The sequence below is a fragment of the Bos taurus genome, chromosome 8 (assembly GCF_002263795.3).
Source record: "Bos taurus isolate L1 Dominette 01449 registration number 42190680 breed Hereford chromosome 8, ARS-UCD2.0, whole genome shotgun sequence".
NCBI lineage: Eukaryota > Metazoa > Chordata > Mammalia > Artiodactyla > Bovidae > Bos > Bos taurus.
Window position 1 is genome coordinate 48,172,269 of NC_037335.1, and position 25,011 is coordinate 48,197,279.

The following is a 25,011-nucleotide window of genomic DNA, read 5'->3' on the forward strand; positions in this document are numbered from 1 at the left end:
CTGGTTTCTTGTGATAGTTAATTCTAATCTTAGAGATTCTCTAGGGACACCTTTATTAATGCCTTCATTCTCTACCCAGTAAGAAAAAAATCAGTCAAATTTTACTAAGGCTTCTAATTCAAAATGACTGACTGAAAACATGCATTTATCTTTCTGTTTTTAAAATGAAATGACTGAGGGAAAAAATAAAGTTGAAACATTAGAAAAACTGAAAAAACAAAAAGAAATTTAAGATATAAAGTAGATGAGATTAGACTGATTCAACTAAGCATTTTTTGAATCTGTGTTATAATACAGATGGAAGTCAAGGTTTTTCCAATAAAACTGTGGAACAATGTCAGTGTCAGAATTAATAAGATCTGTACCAATTTTTTGCATCAAGTGGCTTTCTCTATCATTTACCCTCAAGATAAGGTCAGAAGAGCAACTCTCTAAACTGGAGACATGCCATGAAAGACAAAGTCAGAGCAATATTCTTGATCATTTCTAGTCTCAGAGCTTAACGAGGAATCCCTAGGCTTAGAGGCAACATGCTTCCTGTGCTGCTAAAGCTATCAAGCTGTTAAGTTTTTTCCTGTCAGCCAGAGGCAGAGATTGTATAATGTTTGGATTCCAGAACAGTAGCATTTCTCAATTCTGCTCTAGTAACCCATTCTATATCTGTTGATTATACTATAATAGTACTGTCCAGAACAACTTTCTATGATGGTAGAGATATTTCAGAACAGTTCTACCCTGTACGATAGCCATTAGCCACATGTACCTGTTGAGCATTTGAAATATGCCCAGTGGAACTAAGGAACTGAATTTTAATTGAAATTCCATTTTAATAGTTACATGTGGACAGTGGCTACCATACTGGATAGTGCAGATCTAAACCCTCAGTTATAAATACGAGCAGACTACTGAGCAGCACTAAACTTTTTAGGAAAACCAATAGACTGGAAACCCTACCTCCTGTGCCTGGTTAACAAAGGTAATAGAAGACACAGAGGAGAACTTCGAAAAAGTGTAATTGGTATCCACATTTAATGACTCAGAAAGCTCTCAAAATCCATAAAACAAAGATAGATTGCTGCTAAAAACAGCAGCAGCAGCTGCAGAAGCCTATGACATTTTGTAAAAATGACAGTTGTGGTTACAGAAATGTAAACATCTTAGGTGGCTAAATAGCAGTACGGACAAGACTGAAGACTAAATTGGCAGTTTGAGAGATCAAGCCATTGGATCTGTCTAAAACCTAGTATGAAAGGTCAAAATGATAAAAATTCTGAAATGAAATTTCAGATAAGGAGGATCAAGTTAGGAAAGCTACTATCTGAGTAAAAGAAATCCAGAAGATGAGGAGGGTGAGGAAGAAATGTTAAAAAGTAATGGAAAAAAACACAAAAATTTTCCAAAGTTGACAAAAATCTTAGGCCTTCAGGTAGCAGAGTTCTAGACCTATCATGGTTATATTTTGGAACGCCAATCGTAGAAGTGCAAAGAAATTCTACAGGCTTTCAAAGAGAGGGGAAAATGAGGTTACCCATAAAGCAACTGTGATCCTGTGAGCATCAGACTTCTCATCTGCTACTTGGAAAAAAAATAAAGGAAAAGGTATACAAAGTGTTATAAAGAAAGTATTTTAGAATTATTATTTTTTTAAAATATTTATTTATTTATTTGGCTGCACCAAATCTTAGTTGCAGTATGTGAGGTCTAGTTCACTGATGAGGAATCAAACCTGGGCCCCCTGCCTTGGGAGCACTGAATCTTAGTCACTGGACCACCAGGGAAGTCCTGAATTAAGAGTTCTTTATAGAGCTAAACTATGGCTTGGAAATCAAGGCAAAAGAATCATCCAGACTAAAAGTTTGTCAAAAATAGCTATATTGTAAGTAATGTACTCCAGGGTATTAGGAAGATACGTGGTAGAAGAAACAGCAGTAAAAGGAGACCTCAGTAAAACTAAGTTAACTTTTCAGTAAACATTCAGTAAACATAAATACTGTTATATGTGAATCATAAAACAGAAGAGGTAAACTATTTGGAAGACAAAATCTATACTCATTTCAGCCACACTTGGGAATTAAAAACAAAAGCAAGCTAAAGGTCTTGTCTTAGGGTGGTAGAAAAGCCATAGAGAAGAGAAATCAGTTTCATTATTAAAGTCTAAAATGCCTGTTATTTGTTTGGTGTCTGTGCTGAACTACTGGAGATGAAAATAAGACCTTGTTCTAGCGTTTATGGTGTTGCTAGTGTAGCTGGAGAGTTAAGACCAGTGTACAAGAAGTAATAGTGAGCAAACTGGAAGTTTTACTAGCAATTTTTGGAAGGGCTGAAAAATATGATCTGTGTGAATATCTGTAGATAATCTCTCCTGCTTCTGCTTGCAGTTGAACCCAACTTCTGGTTCTAATACTCAACTGGTAGAAGTACAAAGAAGGAATGAAAGAAGATGAGTTGCTATTGTTTTAAATCAAGCCTGTGTGTCACGTTAGACTTTGATCTGCAACCTTTTGAGGACTTATTTTACAAGATTTTAACAGTGGTCTTTGAAAACATAAGATGTCTTTTTTGTAACAAACTTTGCAAATTTGTCATGAGTAGTAGGGATATATATCTTCCTCTATGTTCTGTTGGGTTGGGACTGAATGAAACAATAGAGTTTTTGAATCTGCAAGGCTACCAGGTTTGTTATGGCCCGTACAAAGCAAACTGCCCGTAAATCCACTGGCGGCAAAGCGCCACGCAAGCAGCTAGCCACCAAGGCGGCTCGCAAGAGTGCACCGGCCACCGGCGGCGTAAAAAAGCCTCACCGCTACCGTCCTGGCACGGTGGCCCTGCGCGAGATCCGCCGCTACCAAAAGTCCACAGAGCTTCTTATCCGTAAACTGCCATTTCAGCGCCTTGTGCGTGAGATTGCCCAGGACTTCAAGACCGACTTGCGCTTTCAGAGTTCGGCGGTGATGGCACTGCAGGAGGCATGTAAGCCTTGAGTCTCTGATGACTCCTCCACCTCCCAGTCTGTGTGTCCTGTGTCCTAAATCGCTTCAGTTGTGTCTGACTCTTTGCAACTCTATGAACTGTAGCCTGCCAGGCTCTGTCCATGGGATTCTCCAAGCAAGAATACTGGAGTGGGTTGCCATCCCCTCCTCCAGGGGATCTTCCTGATCAGGGATTGAACCCACATCTCTGATGTCTCCTGCATCTGCAAGCAGGTTCTTTACCGCTAGTGCCACCTGGGAAGCCCCATCCCTCAGTCTAAATCCTTCCAAAAGCCACCTTTGAAGAAGCTGGCAGTTAATCTCTTATTTTAAACACCCTTTTAACTCTTGACAGTATATTGCTCACTATTCAGATTTACATCATGCCCTTTACTTTTGTCTCCCAACTAGGTTTGAAGCACTAGGAGGAAAGAACTGTGTATTGGAAATCTTCTGAATCTTTGTGTTGCCTAGCACGGTACTGAGTAGACACTAGCTCGTACTTTTTTTCAAATTGTTCCTGTAGACAGCAGAGATGTGGTCATGATACATCCTGTACTTACTTCTAAGCTGTGATACATTTTATAATTTGACTGTTTGAAAGAGTCCTAAATTTGGAGTCAGGGTAGCACAGGAGTAGACACTTCGGATTCCTCCCTGTGTGGCTGTGGAGTCGCTCTTTGACCATAGGTAAGTTATATCAATGCTCTATAAATTAGAATAGCAATAAATAGCAATACCACTTTCTTCCTTCCACACAAGGCTGATGTGAGAATTAAATAAGAACTATAGGATAACTTTAGATTAAAAAAAAAAAACTATAGAAATAAAATAGAGTAGTGTTTTGTTGTAGGTGACTTGTATCTTTCATTTCAGAACATACTTTAATTTTAATACCTTAGCTTGTTCTATTCTTGTCATAAAAAATACCTTTCTTTTTAAGAATGAGAAAATGCTCTCAACTGAAGTTAAGTAAGTCACATGTGAATAGCTGGACTAAACGAATCATGGCACAAACCTAATTTTTTCCTGATGTGACTTGACTCCTCAATCAATCGTCATCAGGTACAGATTATTCTTAGGACATTCTAATGTGACCAGAACAAGGCAACTGTCTTTGAAGAAGTTAACTAGCTTCAGTATGGCAATTGCCCTTGTATCCTGTCCCCAAGTAAATGATGTACAATGCTGATGTATTTTAAAAGATAAAATCATTTGGTTTGGGGCCACTGCCAATTATTATGCTTGGAAGAGTTAATTCCATAAATTCCAAAAATATGCTATTAGAAGGAAATATCATTGTTCTTTTTTGTTTAATACATGTTAAACAATTGTTGGTTAGTAGTTTTGTCTCTCTTAAGATCACTAACTTGGGGCATACCATACTGGTTGGACAGGATCTCGAATTGTAACTAACTTTTAATGAGTGCTTATAAAAACACATGTGTTGCCTCATGACACTACATGACTGCTGATTGAGCAGGGCTTTTTGCATTCCAGTTGGATTGTACATAGTTGGCCCGTGTAGCGCACTGCTTAGTTTACCTTTTATTATTCAGGGTTCAGTGTGCTGAGAATCTGTGAAGAACAAGGTAGAAAAGTAAATCCTCCTCTTTCAGAACATGGCTTAGCAAAGATAATATTTTCTTTCCTAAATGAATTTTTCTAACTTAGGGATGTTTTATGCCTTTTAAACAAATGATATATAATACTGCAAGGTTCCTTAGGAACAAGCCAGCAGGTTTGGCCCTATTTGCAAAACAATATACCAGTGTTAGAATTTGAGTCAAAACATAGGACAAAAACGTAGACAAATTTAGCAAAATTTTGTGCTTTTAATTTTTTTTTCTTTACTATTTAGAAAACCTTGAAAGCTATAGGGGAACACTTTCTTCTTCTAACTTTAGTAGAATGCCCTCAAATATAAGGCATCTTTTTATGAGTTCTGCCTCTGCTGTCCTGATTAATTGTGTGACCTCGAGCAAATCTCTTAATTCTCTAAGCCTCAGGTTTCTCATCTGCAAAATGAAGATAATTATGCCTGCCCCTAGCCACAGGAATGTTCTAAGAATAGCAGCAGGGAGAATTTTTATGAAGGATTAGACGTGTGATTTATAGATTTATGATAGCAGTCTTTTATGTAAAAAATATTTAGTTTGCTATTATTTTTATAATGAAAACCAAAAAAGACCTGTTTTATAGTAAACCACATAGATAAATAACTTTTCCTGAAGCATGCTTTTGTCCAGACACCTGACCAAAGTACAGACATATCCCATAGATATAAAATCACTCAAGGAGTTGCATAAGCAAAAGAACATTGACCATAACTGTAAACAACCAAGCAGGGAATTAAATGATAAGTACAGTAGATTTCTTGAGAAGATAGAAATACACGTATTTAGCTCTGTCTCCTCTAGTTCTGATAGAGACATCCTCTGTTGGAAAAGAATGTATCAGGATCTCTTTTTCCTGTCCTTCCCCAAAATGCTCATTACTTTCCTGTTAATTAAGTTGTATTATTTTCTGTATTTGATGATGAAAGTAACATGGGGATGTGAATAGTGGCAGGAGAAACAAAAGTTGATAATTACTGATCTAGAAATTACTCAGATTTCCCAGCATGTTCAGTAAAAGCATCTGTCTACAATGCGGGAGACCTGGGTTCCACCCCTGGATTGGGAAGATCCGCTGGAGAAGGAAATGGCAATCCACTCCAGTACTACTGCCTGGAAAATCCCATGGACAGAGGAGCCTGGTAGGGCTCCAGTCCATGGGGTCACAAAGAGTCGGACACGACTGAGCGACTTCACTTTCCTTTCCTTTCCTAATATTAGATTCTGTAGCTAATTGAGATTTAGTCTGATGTTTAAATTTTATTAATATCTAAGGCAGGTAGGTGTTCTTTGGAAGGAATGATGCTAAAGCTGAAACTCCAGTACTTTGGCCACCTCATGCGAAGAGTTGACTCATTGGAAAAGACTCTGATGCTGGGAGGGATTGGGGGCAGGAGGAGAAGGGGATGACAGAGGATGAGATGGCTGGATGGCATCACCAACTCGATGGACATGGATTTGAGTGAACTCAGGGAGTTGGTGATGGACAGGGAGGCCTGGAGTGCTGGGGTCACAAAGAGTTGGACACGACTGAGCGACTGAACTGAACTGAACTGAAGGCAGGTTTAAAACACAGGGAAGAGCGAAGAAGAATTTCCCAGCTTTCAGCATGTTTAGATCTGGCCTAAATTCCAGAAACAGCAATAAAGGCCAGAAACTATTTCTATAAATTCTGTTTTTCCTGACCATGAGGAAGTCAGAGTAGAAAACAGATGGTTTCTATACAGTGCCGTAGCAGTGTGAACCATGTCTGAATTAAGAGACTTTAAACATACAGGCTGAGAGTCTAGGATAAATTACATTTGGTATGATGTCTTTTGATATTAGACTTTGGAAAAGCTTCTTAAATAATAGGTCTTCTGGATTCTGGATATGTGTCTCTAACATAGCTTTTCCTGTCAGTTTTGAGGCTATTCTGGAGACTCAGATATTTGATACATTAGTATACAAATAGTCTAGTCAAAACTGTACGTTTCAAAGGTTCCTTTTAAGTTACTTGGTTGGAAATCAAAGTGCATCTTCCCAGTGTAGAGATGCTCTTGATGGAGAAACTAGAAATCAGACTGAGATTCTAAAAGAGAGACAGTATAGAATGGTGGAGCAAAATGTAGAATTTGGAGTCAGAAGGTGTGGTCTTGAGCCCTGGTTATATGACTTTGTAGGTATGTAAGTGTAGGCAGATTGTCAAACCTGTTGTGTTTTTCTCTTCGTCTATAAAATAGAAATAAAACTTTTTCCCCTAATGTCTTGAGGAAATGATATGATTAACTGAATATTGATTAAGATGATACTGAATGAATGAATGAATGTGAAATGGCTCAGTCTTCTCCAACTCTTTGCGACCCCATGGACTGTAGTCTACCAGGGTCCTCTGTCCATGGGATTTTCCAGGCAATTGTACTGGAGTGGATCACCATTTCCTTCTCCAAGGGATCTTCCCAACCCAGGGATCGAACCCAGGTCTCCCATGTTGTAGACAGATGCTTTACCGTCTGAGCCACCAGGGAAGTCCAAGATGATACTATATAAATATTATTGTTCTCACTTACAGTAACCAGTGGTGTTTCAACTACAATAATCAACTTTTTTTCTAAGGAAAAGCATTTCACCCCCTTACTAGTAATACTCTCAGTAGCAAAGGTAAGGTTGGGAACATATTATTCTCTCTGGAAATGTCAACTTGCTTCAGCTGCCTGTGGTTCTTAACCTTTGACATGGTTAAGAATCATCTGGAGAGTTGTATAAAATTCAGATTTTATCAATCAGTAGATCTTGGGGTTGAGTCTAGGAATCATCATTCTAAACAAGTAGCTCACAGGAGGGAGAAGGAAGTGGCAACCCACTCCAGTGTTCTTGCCTGGAGAATCCTGTGGATGGAGGAGCCTGGTGGGCTGCTGTCCATGGGATCGCACAGAGTCGGACATGACTGAAGCGACTTAGCATACATGCATGCATTGGGGAAGGAAATGGCAACCCACTCCAGTATTCTTACCTGGAGAATCCCAGGGACGGGGGAGCCAGGTGGGCTGCCATCTATGGGGTCGTACAGAGTCGGGCACGACTGAAGCAACACAGCAGCAGCAGCAGCTCACAGGAAATTCTAACGTACATGGTCTTCAAACCACATGGTCTTCTGTTAATTACCTTCTCCTGTATTTGATGCTCAGATTGATATGCTTGTCTGTGTGACTAGCTTTCCAGTGATCTTTCTTTCCTCATTTGTACCTTAGGTCTATCTGAGGAAGGTGGGAGGGGCTGCTATCACAGGAGGCTATTGTCTGAGCTCTTTTTCGCTCTAGGGCATTCCTCATCACTTTACCACAGGTTCTTGCAGTGTGGTCTATGCAACGGAAACTCCTGAGTTACAAATCACAATCTCAGGGAGTAGTGGGGCCTGGAAATCTGATTTTTAGTATGCTTTCGGGTTGGGTCTTATGTACCTTAGAGTTTGAGAATGGACTTAAAAGCCATTTTTCCCTAAAGGCTTGGCTTTGCCCTAATTCTATTCTGGTCATCATTTCTCTAACTACTTACTGAACCTAGATCATTTTTTTGTCCTTATTATCTCCCATGCCTGTACCCATCTTTCTGTCCCCACTGCTACAGCCAAATTTAGTGTTTTAGTATATTATTTTTCTACTATAGCAGCTTCCTTACAAATCCCCATACTTCCCTCTAGTCCTGTCTTTAACTGCTGCTTAGGATCTTATTCAATCAGATTCCTTTACTGTTTAGTACTCAAAATTCTTTAGCTGGCAAACATGTTCTCTTATAATTTAGCTCATTCCTTCCATTCTCCTCACACCCTGTTGTTTGGCTCTTCCTCACTGCTCGCAGTTTCCCCAAAGGGCCATATACTTTCTCATACTTCATGTGTCCTTCCCTTGCAGTGGCACTTGGCCTTTGTAAGGTAGAGGATGATCCCAAAGCACCATTTGTCTCTCTGTGTTTTAATTTCCACACTGCCAAAGCCATCTCTCTGTTTGACTGCTTACTAGCTCAAGGATAAAGACTTTACTTGTCTCTTGTACCCATATATCTAATATATGCCCGGCCATTCATTATAGGCCTTGTGTACGTCCTTTAAATTGAACGAGATGGAAAATACTACATGGGATTTTGGAGGGTTGTTTGGAACACAAACCTAGATTTGAATGAAGAATTGAACTTCGACATGAGAGTGTGGTGCAAAAGGACTGGCAGAGCAAAGCCACAGGAGGAGGCAGATTGTGGTGTCTGCCATATTTGTTTACTTGGGAGTGCCCAAATGCATAGGCAAGAAAGACAGGTGATAGGACCAGAAAGGAAAGTAGAGATCATATTGTGGTGAGGTCTCAATTTCAGTCTTCAGTTCAGTTCAGTTGCTCAGTTGTGTCCGACTCTTTGCGACCCCGTGAATCGTAGCACTCCAGGCCTCCCTGTCCATCACCAACTCCCAGAGTTCACTCAGACTCACGTCCATCTAGTCGGTGATGCCATCCAGCCATCTCATCCTCTGTCGTCCCCTTCTCCTCCTGCCCCCAATCCCTCCCAGCATCAGAGTCTTTCCCAATGAGTCAACTCTTGGCATGAGGTGGCCAAAGTACTGGAGTTTCAGCTTTAGCATCAGTCCTTCCAAAGAAATCCCAGGGCTGATCTCTTTCAGAATGGACTGGTTGGATCTCCTTGCATTCCAAGGGACTCTCAAGAGTCTTGTCCAACACCACAGTTCAAAAGCATCAATTCTTCGGCGCTCAGCTTTCTTTGTAGTCCAACTCTCACATCCATACATGACCACTGGAAAAACCATAGTCTTGACTAGATGGACCTTTGTTGGCAAAGTAATATCTCTGCTTTTCAATATGCTCTCTAGGTTGGTCATAACTTTCCTTCCAAGGAGTAAGCGTCTTTTAATTTCATGGCTGCAGTCACCATCTGCAGTGATTTTGGAGCCCCAAAAAATAAAGTCTGACACTATTTCCACTGTTTCCCCATCTATTTCCCATGAAGTGATGGGACCAGATGCTATGATCTTCGTTTTCTGAATGTTGAGCTTTAAGCCAACTTTTTCACTCTCCACTTTCACTTTCATCAAGAGGCTTTTGAGTTCCTCTTCACCTGTAATAACGGTGGTGTCATCTGCATATCTGAGGTTATTGATATTTCTCCCAGCAATCTTGATTCCAGCTTGTGCTTCTTCCAGCCCAGCGTTTCTCGTGATGTACTCTGCATATAAGTTAAATAAGCAGGGTGACAATATACAGCCTTGACGTACTCCCTTTCCTATTTGGAACCAGTCTGTTGTTCCATGTCCAGTTCTAACTATTGCTTCCTGAACTGCATATAGGTTTCTCAAGAGGCAGGTCAGGCAGGTCAGGTATTCCCATTTCTTGAAAAATTTTCCACAGTTTCTTGGGATCCACACAGTCAAAGGCTTTGGCATAGTCAATAAAGCAGAAATAGATGTTTTTCTGGAACACTCTTGCTTTTTCGATGATCCAGCAGATGTTGGCAATTTGATCTCTGGTTCCTCTGCCTTTTCTAAAACCAGCTTGAATATCTGGAAGTTCACAGTTCACATATTGCTGAAGCCTGGCTTGGAGAATTTTGAGCATTACTTTACTAGCATGTGAGATGAGTGCAATTGTGCAGTAGTTTGAGCGTTGTTTGGCATTGCCTTTCTTGGCGATTGGAATGAAAACTGACCTTTTCCAGTCCTGTGGCCACTGCTGAGTTTTCCAACTTTGCTGGCATATTGAGTACAGCACTTTCACAGCATCATCTTTCAGGATTTGAAAGAGCTCAACTGGAATTCCATCACCTCCACTAGCTTTGTTCGTAGTGATGCTTTCTAAGGCCCACTTGACTTCACATTCCAGGATGTCTGGCTCTAGGTGAGTGATCACACCATCATGATTAACTGTGAATTTCAGTCTTAGGAATGCCCAAGGAATGTAAGTTTCTGACCAGAGGAGGCATATGGACAGATGTCTGTTAGACATAACTGTTGACAGCTTGGTCTCCATTTATCTTTTTTAGTTTCTAATCCATCTTCTATTTGGGAGGCTGCTTTAGCAGTACAGATAGAAATGAGGACCTGATATACAGAAGTAGGGGGGATGTAAAGTAGAAGACAAAGTTGGGGACATTGTGGAAAAATTAGTTTTGTCAATATTGGCATTTTGGTAGGAGAGGGAGGAGGAGTCAAAGGTGACCTGAGATTTTATACCTCAGACTACAAGAAGAGTTTAAGATGACGTTTGGGACAAAGGAGAAACAGATTTTACTGCTAAGATAGTGATTGTGATTCAGTCCACGGATTTGAAGTGTTTCAGTGATTTCCATGAGGAGGAAAATGGATTTCCTTCATGCAGACTGATATATCAGGACCTCCAGAGAAGCATTAGGATTGTGCATTGTTTTGGAAGTAATCTTCATTGAGCTCATTACTGAAGCTGTAGTTATAGGTTATGTTGACCGTGAGTGAAGAGTATGGAAGGGATTCCCTAGTGGCTTAGACAGTAAAGAATCTGCAGTGCAGGAGACCCAGGTTCAATCCTGGATCAGGAAGATCCCCTGGAGAACAGAATGGCTGCTCACCCTACTGTTCTTGCTTGGAGAATTCCATAGACAGAGGAGCCTGGCAGGCTACAGTACATGACGTCGCAAGGAGTTGGACATGACAGTGAGTAACACACACACACTCACACAGAGTGTGGAAAGAAAGGAGCACAGCACAGACATCTAAGTTGAAGAAGAGACAGACACAGGGAAGCTCAGTGAATGAGCTGATGACTAAATATTGAGGAATGGATCGTTTTAAGGGGTAATCAGAGGAAGAAGTATTAGCAAAGGATCTTGAGACGGAGCAAATGAAGTTTGAAGTACAATCCTACTTTGTAAGGTGAGTCTTTTTTTCAGGAAAGACAAAAATTTCTGGATAAAACCATTGACATTTTGACCATTTACAGCAAAATTTTGAGAGAAAAAACTTAGCTCCCATAAAACTACTCTGACAATAAAGCTATTTCCACTTTAGAGAAGTTATTTTTGGGTTATTTATTCATTAAAGTCCTGTAGTTAATAATGAAGATGGCTTAAAGATAATTAAATGTACATTATCTTAAAATACTAAATACCCAATGTTTTTGTAGGGCAAAATTTCTCTTGTCTTCGGGAGATTATTCTATGTTCTTCTTATAATTTGTTCTTAGTGTTGCAATGTGAGTCCTTCTATAAATTTTTTTTTAAACATTCATAACATATCCTCCTGAATTGTGCCTTTTAGTGCAATATGGAGAGAATTAAAAATCTTTATACCAGAGTGCTCTTTGTTCCAACTGACCACACCTTTTAAAAGATGTGATTGGTTTATCAGTGCAATGATTTGGTGGTTCAAATCCTTCAGAAATATTTGCTTGTTAAAATTCACAGCACCGACTTATTTTAATTTTTACTTAAAAGTAAATGAGTGAAATATACTTTGGAAAACAGAAATGACTTTCTTAATAGGTTTTGCCACTGCCAGAAGATACTGCAATAGCATGTTTCTGCCTGTAGGCAGGTGTGGCTCCATTTAAGTGTCTGTCTGCAGTAAGCTTGTCAGTGAGAATATGAGTAGTTTGCATGGCTACTGAAATAAATCAGTAGGTAGTTTGTACATAGACCCTCTCTGTATAATTGTAACAGACAATAGCTCTACCCACTTTTTGAGAGAATAGTCCTCTGTTTAGGATGATCAGGGCCCATTTTATATTCAGTCTTTGGATGAAAATACAATTGTTTGTTTTTGCAGATGTCGTTTGTTATAGGTTTCAGCAGTAAAAAAAAAAAAAAGTGAGCGAGGGAATCCAATATCGTTTCTTGACTAAAAACGCTAATATTGTAAATATGTAGAACGAGGAGAATTTGAGTATTTTTAGTATATATTTTCAATTCTCTGGTTGGTATTGGTGTTTTAAGGGCTTAGATGAATATAATGTGAAGGAGACAAAGATGGGCTAGACTTCAGGGGAAAAAATAATTATTTTAGCATATAGTAGAAATATAACTTATTTTATCCCCTAGGTATCTCTTAATTGGAATTTTATATTGTGAAAAATCAAATATTGGTAACTGAAACATTTATGTATTTTGATGTCCATATGTATTTATATCAAATATTTTAGAATTTTAAAGTTATAATTTGCTTATAAATGTTGAGAGCCAATCTCTTTAGTTACATTGAACCAATGTAGTTTCTTAAAAAGAAGTAAGCCTGTAGTAACTTTGGTTTTCTATTTTTCCTTAAATGACAAACGGATTTTATTACTAGAACTGACTTCAAAAGTATTTCTGGTCTATTTATATGACTAGCTCATTTTGTGAAATAATAAAATACATAAAAATAGTAAGACTCAGTAACTTGTCCAAATAAGGTATTTCTGAGAGTAATAAACATTCAAACTATTGCTTCGTATCACACTGAAATAGTTTGTATGTTTGAAAGTTTTAAGTGACTAGAAGTCAGTGTTAATATTTTGGATCATATAGTAGTGTTCTGTCTCTAGTAATTGTGGTATTGTTGATTATAGCAGGGATTTCTTTTTTCCTTTCTGGCCTGAGCCGCACAGTGGTGGGGTCTTCGTCCCTAACCGGGGATTGAACCCACGCCCATGGCAGTGAAAGTGCTGAGGCCTAACCACTGAACCACCAGGGAATTTCTGGCAAGAAGGATTTTTAATTCCCTTTTTGAAAAGAAAAGTGGCAGTGTCTTCTGTTCTTTTTAAAATTTTAACTGCCAGGATAAGAAAACAAAGCAAATTTTTATAGACAGGACTAGGAAATATTTGCTTTAATGTCCAAATAATTATGTACTGCACTTGATTTAAGAAGGGGACAGTTATTTTTTACCATGAGTTTTCACCTGTGGTAAAATTCCTGTCATTTTTACTCTTTTATTGAAATGTGATCAGAAGTTGTTATGTGTAAATATAATGTGATGAGAATTTGCATGTTCATTAGAAGTTTTCTGGTATTTATAACATAATACATTGAAAACCATATATATTCATTCAGTTGGAAATAAGCAAACTATCAGAAAATAGGTTAAATGGAAGTATTACTCTGAAAGAATATAATATACAGTCAATAAAACCATGTTTTAAAAGTATATATACTAATACAAAAAAAAATTGATGAGAAGTTGTAAAACACCATGTAGATAAAAATACAAATTTCTATAAATATATATGCTTGAAATTCTGAAAAGTGTAGAATCCCTGAGGGATAAGATTTATCCTCTTATTAATTTTTATAAAAATTTCTATAATTGAATATTTATATATAGATGCTCATATAGTTTTAAATCTTAAAACTGTCACTAAAGTTATTTTTTATCCATGAAAGTAATAAATTCTTAGCATAAGAAATTTATATAATAGAGTATACTATTGTTCATACACAGTGGGAAAAAAGTTCTAAAGGGAAAAGACTAGTTGCAAAACCAAGTGGTAAGGAGATGAACAAAATTTACAGACTGCTGGACAGAATACAGAAGAGATTTCTGTGTGAAGTTTGAACTCTGTTTTTTCCCCTGCCCCATTCATAATTTATTGAGTGATAAATTCTATTTCCTAAAGTGTTATGTAATATAATAAACCAAAGGCCAGCTGTAAGCATAAGTAATTTAATTTCATCTAGTTAGGATAAAATTTTTCTCAGTTTGTGACCAAAAACCACTTTTAAACATATAATTGTACTTAGGATTATTTAAAAATAAGGACGTGAGCTTATTCTACAGGATGTGTCTTTTTATTTCTGGCTGCGTTGGGTCTTCGGTTCAGGGTGCAGGCTTTCTGCAGATGTGGCGAGCAGGGCCTGCTCTCTGGTTGTGGTGCGTGGGCTCAGTGCAGTGGCTTCTCTTGTGGAGCATAGGCTGTAGGGCTCTCAGGTGTCAGTGGTTGCAGCTCGTGGGCTCCGGTAGTTGCGGTGTACAGGCTCGCTCCTTGGCATGTGGGATCCTCCCAGACCAGGTTTTGAACCTGTGCCCCCTGCGTTAGCAGGCATGTTTTTAACCACTGGACCATTAGGGAAGCCCCTCTAAGATTTTTAATAGTCCAGTGTTCTTCTAACATGTAGAAAATCTTTACTTATATTTTAAGTCCCTTTAACCTTTACCTGAATCCTCTAGCAACTGAACTAAACACTGAAGCCAGACAAAGATATTAAAATAAATAACCATGGACCAGTATTCCTCAATGGAGAAGGCAATGGCAACCCACTCCAGTACTCTTGCCTGGAAAATCCCATGGGCGGAGGAGCCTGGTAGGCTGCAGTCCATGGGGTCTCAAAGAGTCGGACACGACTGAGCGACTTCACTTTCACTTTTCACTTTCATGCATTGGAGGAGGAAATGGCAACCCACTCCAGTGTTCTTGTCTGGAGAATCCCAGGGATGGGGGAGCCTGGTGGGCTGCTGTCTATGGGGTCGCACAGAGTCGGACACGACTGAAGCGACTTAGCAGCAGCAGCGTTCCTCATTGAACGTAAACACAAAAATCTTCAGGGAAAATTAGCATATTGTATTCACCAATAAATAAAAAGGATAATACACCTCAGACAAGTGAGGTCTGTTCCAGGAATGCATTGTTGATGGATTGGAATATTTAATATTGTTAAGATGTCACTTCTCCCCTAAATTTATTTATAGTTTCAATATAATCCTAATTGCAATCATCACAGGCTTTTTGTTGTTGTTGTTGAAATTAACAAATTGATGTTAAAATGTATACAGTAAAGCAAAGGAAGTAGAATAGCTAGATAGTTTTGAAAAAGAATAAATTTAGCAGATGCACAGTATTGATTTCAAGACCTTAAAGCTCCAGTAATCAAGACAGGGCAGTACTGAAGAAAAAGTAAACATAGATTAATATGATAGAATATTGAGTCCAAAATAGACACACATATTTAACTTTTGACGATAAAGATACAATTCAGTGATGCTAGAAATTGGACACATAATTTATAAAGAACCTCCTACCACTATTTTGTACCATGTACAAAAATGAACTCAAAATAGATCATAGACTAAATGTAAAGCCGAAAATTACTGAACTTCCAGAAGAAAACATAGATGAAAATCATGATTCTTCAAAGACTTCTTAGATTTGACATTAAAAGCATTGTCCATAAGAGAAAAAAAGAAAAAAAGTTGTCCTTCATTGGAATTGAAAAGGTTTTCTCTTAGAGAAACAATCTTAAGATAATGAAAATAAAAACACATAAAACAAGCAATGAGTTAAATTACACCAAGATAAAACAATCTGACAAATATAGAATGTGGAGTATTCCCGAGATAACATGCCTGGTATTTTCAAAAACATCAGTGTATAACTGATTCACTTTGCTGTATACCTGAAACCTACACAAGATTGTAAGTCAACTATATTCCAATAAAATTAAAAAAAAAAATAATTGAAAAAAAAAAACCAGTGTAGAGGATAAAAGAGGGAGATCCCGCTAGACCAAAAGACAGAGAACATACTGAACTTGAGTAGTGATTGGGGTGTGGGGCGGTGAGGGATCATTGAGGAAATTTCAATGTAGACTGGCTACATTCAATGGTATTAGTGATTTTTCGTTTTTCTGAGGTGTGGTTTTCTGTATTGTGGTTAAGTAGGAGAAAGTCTTATTTCTAGAATATATATGACTGAGAGGTGAAGAATCGTGATACTTGCAATCACCGACTCAATGAACATGGGTTTGTGTGAACTTCGGGAGTTGGTGATGGATAGGGAGGCCTGGCGTGCTGCAGTTCATGGGGTCGCAAAGAGTTGGACACGGCTGAGCGACTGAACTGAACACATGAAAAGTGAATAGGTAAGATGGAAAGTTGTCTCTAGATAACATATGTGATCATGCGTTAGTATTGTTTTAATTTTTTCTGCATGTTTGAATTTTTTTGTAATAGAGATGAGGGTATTTAGAATTCGTTTGGGAGGATGTATTCTTTGAAGATGGCCTTATGATTTGCAGTGCATTTCTACAGATCTTATGAATATCAGATATCTGTATTTACATTGCATACCTGAAAAATACTTGTAAAGAACCCGCCTGCAATGTGGGAGACCTGGGTTCAACCCCTGGGTTGGAAAGATCCCCTGGAGAAGGAAACAGCTACCCACAGCAGTATTCTGTCCTAGAGAATTCCATGGACTATATATAGTCCATGGGGTCCCAAAGAGTTGGGCATGCCTGAGTGACTTCACTTTCACTTTCACCTGAAAATAATTTTTTACTAGACTGCACTATATAACACTGTCTACTTGAGCACTAGGATAGAAAACAGCTCTGTGAAATGCTTTGTAGTGTAAGGATGCTTTTCGAGATCATTGTTTAGTGTATCGTATGGCATCGTCTCTGGGAAAATGAAACTTCAGGTTTTAATAATAAGAAAAGATGTGCTGCTTCTGAGAAACTGGATTTTTGGCACATTACAGATCTTGAGTCAGGTAAGTGAGCAAAACATTGTTTGTGGCTACTGGAAAATTCACATCTCACTGTGGCCTATACCAGCAGATGCACTTCCCAGCTGTACTTCTGGCTGCTCTGTGATTTTCCCTCCCAACTCTAGTTTTTCCCTTAATCTGATTCCCTCATCTGTTTTTTGGTTATATTTATTTTGTAAGATGCTTTATGTCCAACAATAGTCTAGCCATATTAAAAGGATTTAAGAAAATAACAGGTAATAATTTGGAAGTCACAGACCCAAATACTGATTTTCACACTTATTATTATTAGTCATATAATATCTTGCTCCTAATTTCAGAGATTCTTTATCCTCTAATCAAATTTAGAATAAAAGGAGTATTACTAGAAAATTTAAAAATATATACTTTTAAGTATAATTAAATATGGAGTAACACGGTTGTAGCTATATTGGCAGCAAATACCTTATTTTGGTGTAAGGCAGGGGAGAGACGAGGTCATTCTGTTCCATGGAAATGGAGATTCAGCTGCAGTTAGAATTGGCATTTTTCTTGAGAATTTCATTTTTTAATTTCTTTTTTTTTCAACTAATGAAGGGAAGTAAATGTGCCGTTGTTTTATCTATAGCATTTCTGAAAGGATTATGATGTACAAAAAGTCCTAATGAAAATTATATTAGTTGCTCTTGAATGATATTCGAATTCTTCCCCTTCATACACAATAGTATCTCCCTTCTATTAAATGATACTTTATATTTTATAAAATATTCTTCAGCATCAGCATATTGATAACAGATGTTATATTTACAATTTGCTCTTGCTACCTTCTTGGGAGTTGAAGTCTTCACATCACGTAGTTCTTTTTGGTGATTAATGTTTTGTATTACCACTGATGCATCATTGGACAGCAGAATGTTTAAAAACAACACTATAAAATATGTTGTATGAATTAATAACAGCTAAGACGGTTTTTAGGACTTTATGTATATATATGACGTAGGAGTGTCCTCTGATACATGTTTATGATATTCTAACTTTAAAAGAAGTATTCATTGATAGGGAAGGTTTTCTTTTTTTAGCTAGGATTCTTAAGTCCAGTGGAATCTTCCACTGATGATTTTTTTTCCTTTAAAGATATGAGAAGTAGCTTGTTAAACTAAATTATCTTTAAAGGCTTTTATAGTTAGAAAACTAAGTTTTGATTTTATATTTGGAATGCTTAAATCTTTACCTTAGTAACCTATTATTTTCTACCATAAGGGACATGCTAAAATGAATTGCCAAAATGGGCAGGGTTAGTTGTAAACACAGTTGTGAGTAATGTAAGATTGCCAGCAGCAGTAGCAGCAGCCACCCCCTTTGCTCCAGGCAGAGTGATTCCTTAAAACTAGGATTAAGCTTTCGTCACTTATGTCTCTGGAATTCACTTTTTCTAGTTTGCCAAAATACAGCAAAACCAAAGTACACAGTTTTCTTTCTGTAGCACTTTTAAATGAGTTTTATTCATTCCCATTTATTCATTCATTTCTTTCTCAATGATTTCTTAACACATGAAAATCAAGTTTAATTTTGTAGTAGTGCCTGCTGGTCATGTGAATGCTGTACAACATCTCCATTTATACCACTTCACACATCACTCACAGGACAAGTTCCCACAAAGACCTGTTTTGTTATACTGTCAATCTGTCGATCCACCCTAAAGAAACCAGTTTCTAAACTATGCACAGCTTTGTAAATCAAGATGAACTGGTCAGAAATTGGATATGAAGCAAGCGAGAAACCAAATAATGCTCGCCAGTTAACAAGTAAAATGTGTTGTGTATAATAAAATTGCAGGTAATGAAATGGTGTGCATTCTAAGAATATGCTAGCTAGAAAGTTTATGTCACATTCATACTATAATCATAGATCGTCATTAGTTTATTTTTTATTATTGTTGGAGTTAGGAAAATATAAGCAGTGCTTTTGGTAAGACATTCTAGGCAACAGAGGGCAGTGAGAGTAAAAGATGAAATGGGAACCTTAGTTCTGGGTACTTCTTGGCAAACCCTGTAAGCGATAACTAGGTGCCAATGTTGATAAGAAGAGGAATTTGGTATTAGGCAGATTTCCTTCTTTCTGGCAACAATGAGCCACAGAAAAGAGGGGATATAATGGCATGCAGCATTTATTTTCCCAGGGACTGTACATCTAGATCAGGAAGAAAAGAATACCCATACACAATTCATAAGTAACAGAATATGTTTTTTACCACAGAATTAAATTCAATCATAATGTATTCACAGCTCAATTTATGGTTTTTTGAAAATACCCTTGAAATATTTTCTCTTTGAATAAATGTTTTGTTATTATTTTACCCTCTTGTTTAGAGCATTAAAGAATATCAAGCACTGTGCAGAAGTTTTGTTTTCTTTCAGATGATTTCTAAACATTGTGCTTTTAACTCAGTATTCAAATAACCTTCCAGAGAACCTGCATTTTTTGAGATGCTTTGTTTTTCTCCTTTTGAAAAATTTAGAAAAGAAGCAAAGAGAACGAGAACTTAAACTATCCTTTTTTCATTATTCCAAGAGTAGGCAAAGACCAGGCTTCCACAACCAAAACAAGTTAGAGAATTCTCAGAGTACTTAGTGAAAATATGCAGTCTAGGTCTTGAGTCAAATGAACATGTTACAGAATACAAAGCTGTTGTGAGAACACATGACACATTAAAAAATTTTTCTTCCTTCTTATTTCCCAACACATTTTGAGAAGAATATTATAAGGAAAAAAAATTGTTTTCCTCATAATGCCCGTTTTCTACCAGTCATATGCACATACTTATCTTCTGTTTTGAAGAAACCAGGTTATCAAGGTAACTTTTCTAAGACATCTTTACATGAGAATACAGAAAGATTAAATTGAATAATTATATATCTCCTTGCTTCCAGCTGCTTCTCCCTGGCTCTCCTTTCTCAAGTTGTTAAGTCTCTGCCCTCCCCTGCAGACTACAATTCAGGATTATCTAATATCTCAGTTTAATTTCTCATTTCTCAGTAGTAAGACTTGAGTTGTCAAAACAGTAGGCTTAAAATATGATTGGATTTTCTTCTGCTTTTTTTGAGATGTAGCTTATATACAGTAAAGTGCATATGTCTCAACTATATAGTTTGAATTGTAAAATGAATATGCATCAGAATCAGTGGGGATTTTGTGCTTAAAATACTCCTGCCAGGAAATTAAAAAGTTCCCTAGATGATTCTGAGCTACATCCTGAGTTAAGAATCTTTGCCTTCATAAAAAGCCAAATTGATGTACATAAAAACACATAGTACACCGTAAAATGTTATGCAGGTTAAATTTAGGTTGCTGTTTAAAAAAAAAAGCTTAAATTTCTCATATGCCATTTGGGGTTTGTAATGCTGACTCACTAGTGAAATTCTCAATTTGTTTTTCTGTTTCTTTTTAAGAAAATTAATGCAAAACTTCATGATGGAGTATGTCAGCGTTGTAAAGAAGTTCTTGAATGGCGTGTAAAATACAGCAAGTACAAACCACTATCAAAGCCCAAAAAATGGTAAGTTAAGTTCCTTAATTACCTCACCAGTAGTATCAGTATCATATTACTTCATTTCCTGATTTTCAAAATTGTGTCCAGATAAATATTAGGGGGAATAGAGAAAAAATTTCCATTCTTCCATGTGGATTAGAATTTCATCTTACATGCTGCATCCTGGCTTGTGAGGCAAATAGATTGTAAAGGTAGATTCATCATTCCTTTCCCCCTTCTTCCCTAAGTAAATAATACACCATTTTTGTAGCATCCTGTTCAAAAATGAGACTAGGGTTTTTATTTTGCAAGATTCTATCTCCCAATGACAAGATAATGATATTTGCTATTTAATTTACTAAATTAAATAATTTTTACCACAGGGGATCTTTAAAAGCATCTAACCTTTTAATTGGACCCATGAAGATTACTGAAATGGCTTAAATTGAGTATCATGAGTAAATCACTAGATTGATAACTTATAATTTCATTCCTTTGAAATTTTGCATCTACACAAAAAGACACTGGACTTTGTTTCTCATTTTTCTGTCCTTTACCTTCCTCTGTAATGTTGGGATTCTGTTTTATCAGCTTTGTGTATATCCTGATGCTGCCTTCTCACATCCTTTGGCTCAGGCTGAGTAAGGGCCATGCTGCTAAGTCACTTCAGTCGTGTCCAACTCTGTGTGACCCCATAGACAGCAGCCCACCAGGCTCCCCCGTCCCTGGGATTCTCCAGGCAAGAACACTGGAGTGGGTTGCCATTTCCTCCTCCAATGCATGAAAGTGAAAAGTGAAAGTGAAGTTGCTCAGTCGTGTCCGACTCTTTGAGACCCCATGGACTGCAGCCTACCTGGCTCCTCCGCCCATGGGATTTTCCAGGCAAGAGTACTGGAGTGGGGTGCCATTGCCTTCTCCGGAGTAAGGGCCATATTGGAGGGTAATTATAATTAGTGCCTGAAAGAGAAAACTGATCATTTTAAATATAAGAATTAGCATGAGTATGTGTGATATGACAATTATGAATTTTAATTTGGTAATTTATATAGGAGCTATTTGAATGCATTTATTCATTGTTGCTTTATTTTCCTTTTAGCTATTCAGTACTGACATCTTCCTTAAATGTATTCCCTCTTCCTTTTTGGGAGGAAATGTTAAAGTTTGGAAGGTTAGTCTAAATAATAAATATTTAGAAATAAATGAATAACCTTTGCTGTTCATTTCTTTTGAAAATTTATGTCAACTTTTTTGTGGATTTTTAGCTCAAGCTATGGGGTAATTTGTTTATTTGAGAATAACAGCTTTGAATGTTTTAATTTGGGCAATTTCTTTTGCTCAAGATGGTTCTTTTTAATACTAAATGGTTAAAAACCTCAAGTAAGGATAGACTAACTTCAGCTTTTTAGAATTTTTATTTTTGTATTGTTCTTTCAGAGCAAATTTTTAGTATTTATTTTAGGTATAGTTGACCCCTTTAAAAATAGCTCTGCATTTTTCTCTCTTCTGTTTTCCAGCCATTTCTTTGTATTCTGTAGCATTTCTTCCCCAAAGAAAACACATCTAAAGAAAATTTAAAATTTATGCTCATTGGTCCAAATTAGCAATAGGGAAATTTGGCAACTGTTTGTACTATTCAATGCTAGATTTCCATGAATAAATTAACTCTGTCCCCTACCATTGAAATTAGATGCTGATTCACAATTAACCATGTAGTTTTAGTTAATAGGCCTAACACAAAATTTGTAGTTTTTTGAATATTTTCAACAGGTCTTTTTTTTTTTTAATTTTTATAATATAAAGGTATTTTGAGATTTCATCACCAGTCTCCATTTTTCTCTTGTAGTACTATTTCCTAAAAGAATTTGAAGTATAGGTAATAAGTATCTATATAGCCATAGAGTTGTAGTAGATTCATGTTATAACAAAGGAAATCATTGAAAAATATTTGTTCCTTACCCATTATCTGTGTTTTAATCTCTTTAATTTCTGCTGCATCCTTTATGTTTATCTTCATTGAATGTGCCAGCATGTAAAAGAGCATATCAATTATACATTTTCCAGATGGTATAACTTGCTGTAGAATTTGTGAACTAAGTAATTTTACATAGCTCTGGAATTTTCACTCTTTTTGTGTATTGCTTATGGTCTTAATATTTTTATGGCTCCAGAAGAATTTGCATACTATAAATCCTAGAAAAACAAATATTTTATTCAAATATAAAGACTCAGTTAAAAATAAATGTAAAAGGAAACAGTATTAGTAGCAAGTCTTATGTTTAATTCTGGAGAACTTGGAACACAACAACCTAAGAATGATTGAATGTAGACACATGGACCCAAAGGTCAGCAGCTCTGTCCTGTCTTGGAGTCACTGGAGTTAGGGAAGCTCATGGTGATGCTGCTAGTACTGGTAGTATGTGACTCAGAGGCCTTGAGATGAGAGCTAGAGAGGAGCTGCTGTTCTGTATCACCCTGAAGCAGATGAAGTCAGCCATAGAATAGCTAAGGGTGAGTGCAGAATGAAGGAGATACAATGTTGTACAAATACCAAAGTACAGGTAACAAGACGTTAAGCCTGAAGGAAGACCTCTAGTAACAAAGAAGCCCAAACTAATTCAAAACTGATAGAGCTCTTGAGAGACTTAAGAAACTGCTAGTTAAGACAAGGTCTGAACATGTTACCTAGGAAGTCAACTTGCCTGGCCTAGAGTATCATGGATTTCAGATTACATTAGAATTCTAGATTATTTTAGGCATTTTAGAAAGCCTAGCTTTCAAACTCCAAACCAAGATTGAGAGTGTTCTGAAGAGTATAAATCACCTATGTATACTTTGTTGTCTCTGCATATCCTTGACCAATATTATAAGGATTTAAATCCATTGATAAAAGATGATTAAAGTAGCATAATTTATTTAAAATTTTAAATGTTTTATTCAATCTAATCATTTATAAATTAAATTTGTCCTTTGTTAAGATTTGTATAGGAAGTTTACTTTGACACTAGATGTGTCTTTGTGTAAAGATTCCTTTTCCAGCACCCTGAATATTCCATTCAGTTAAAATGTTGAGCATTGTTTCGCTTGTCTGTCTCATCCACAGATTATGTAACCCAATGGGGTACATAAAAAAACGTTCAGCAGAACATAAAATGTAGGAGAAAGTGCTGTTTATAAGTAATAATTCTTTTAGAATGAAGTAATATTCTGAATATTGGGAAAATTAAAGCATTTTCTCCCATTTGTTTGGCATGTGAATCATCAAAAACTACGCACATCTAGCAAATATCCATTGCCTGTGGGATATGATATCAAACGTTAGATTCAAGGAAAAAAAAGTTTGATATCTAAACTCCTCAAACTTCTTTGATTCATGGGAAGCAAAAATTGTATGGTGTTTGTAAGTGGCAGAAAATATTTTCATGTTTCTCTTTCACCTTCAGTAAGGTGATGTGCTGCAGGATTTGTATAAGCATGTTCTCCCAGTTACTGGAAACAACCCTCGACCATCTGAATAGATGTCTGAACTTGAGTTAAAAGAGGAAAGAGTTGAAAACTGTGTATTTGCTAGAAAGATGGGAGGATGGCTGTGAGGGAAAGGGGATAAAATGCATGTCACCTATTAGTAACGTGTGAACAATGGGATACTGATACAATACTACCCTTTGATAGGATAATTTTAAATGTCATTGAGTATACAAAGCTTTAGGTCTTTATAGAAATAAAGTGAAAGGCTCATAAAGATAATGTTTAGTTTTTTATAGCTTCTCATCTCTGTAAAAGCAATGAGATGAACTGCCATCCTTGTTTTACACTCTGCGCCTTAATCAGAGGTCAGCGTAATTGTACCAGGATTTCCCTATCATTTTGGCTCATATCTTTTGATTTTAAAGCAAGAAATTGCTACTCCCTGGTGGAGGGCTGTTGTGGTGCTGCAACAGACTTCTCCCTTGACACCTGAATAGTATAATCATTATTAAGATTACTATTAGATGTAAGAATTGTGGTTCAGAACAGGACTAAATCTTTTTGTATAAAACCTCATCTTTCAAGAGGAATTCCCTGGTGGTCCAGTGGTTAGAATTCTGCACTTTCACTGCCCAGGGCATGGCTTCAATCCCTGGTTAAGGAATTAAGATTCTGCGAGCTGCAAGGTATGGCCGGGGAAAAAACAAGCAAAAACATCTCCTCATTTTTCAAGTGTCCTGTTTTTAACTTTTGGAAAATAAAAACCCAAAGATAAATTAAAACCATTTGTAACCATTCCCAGTCAGTCCCAGGCCCTTTATGAACACTAAATAATTTTAGGTGTAGAGCTGAAAGTTACTGGAAAAGCAAGAAATCTTAAAAATGATTTGTATAATCACTTATACGAAGTGATTTGTCTAAGTCTTAAAGAAGAAGGAATCTTGATATTCTTCATTTAAAACTCATTTATAGACATTTATATTATT

At 37.0% G+C, this 25,011-nt stretch overlaps 1 protein-coding gene across 2 annotated transcripts in view; it reads left to right on the top strand.

The window, feature by feature from the left end:
* The window catches only part of C8H9orf85 (chromosome 8 C9orf85 homolog), a 61,926-nt gene that overhangs the window by 14,398 nt on the left and 22,517 nt on the right, over window positions 1-25,011 (top strand). Inside the window, exons 2-3 of one of the 2 annotated variants that reach the window (XM_005210031.5) lie at window positions 20,481-20,587; window positions 21,657-21,728. In XM_005210031.5, the coding sequence (XP_005210088.1) occupies window positions 20,481-20,587; window positions 21,657-21,728 (179 nt within the window). 2 annotated transcript variants of the gene reach the window in all.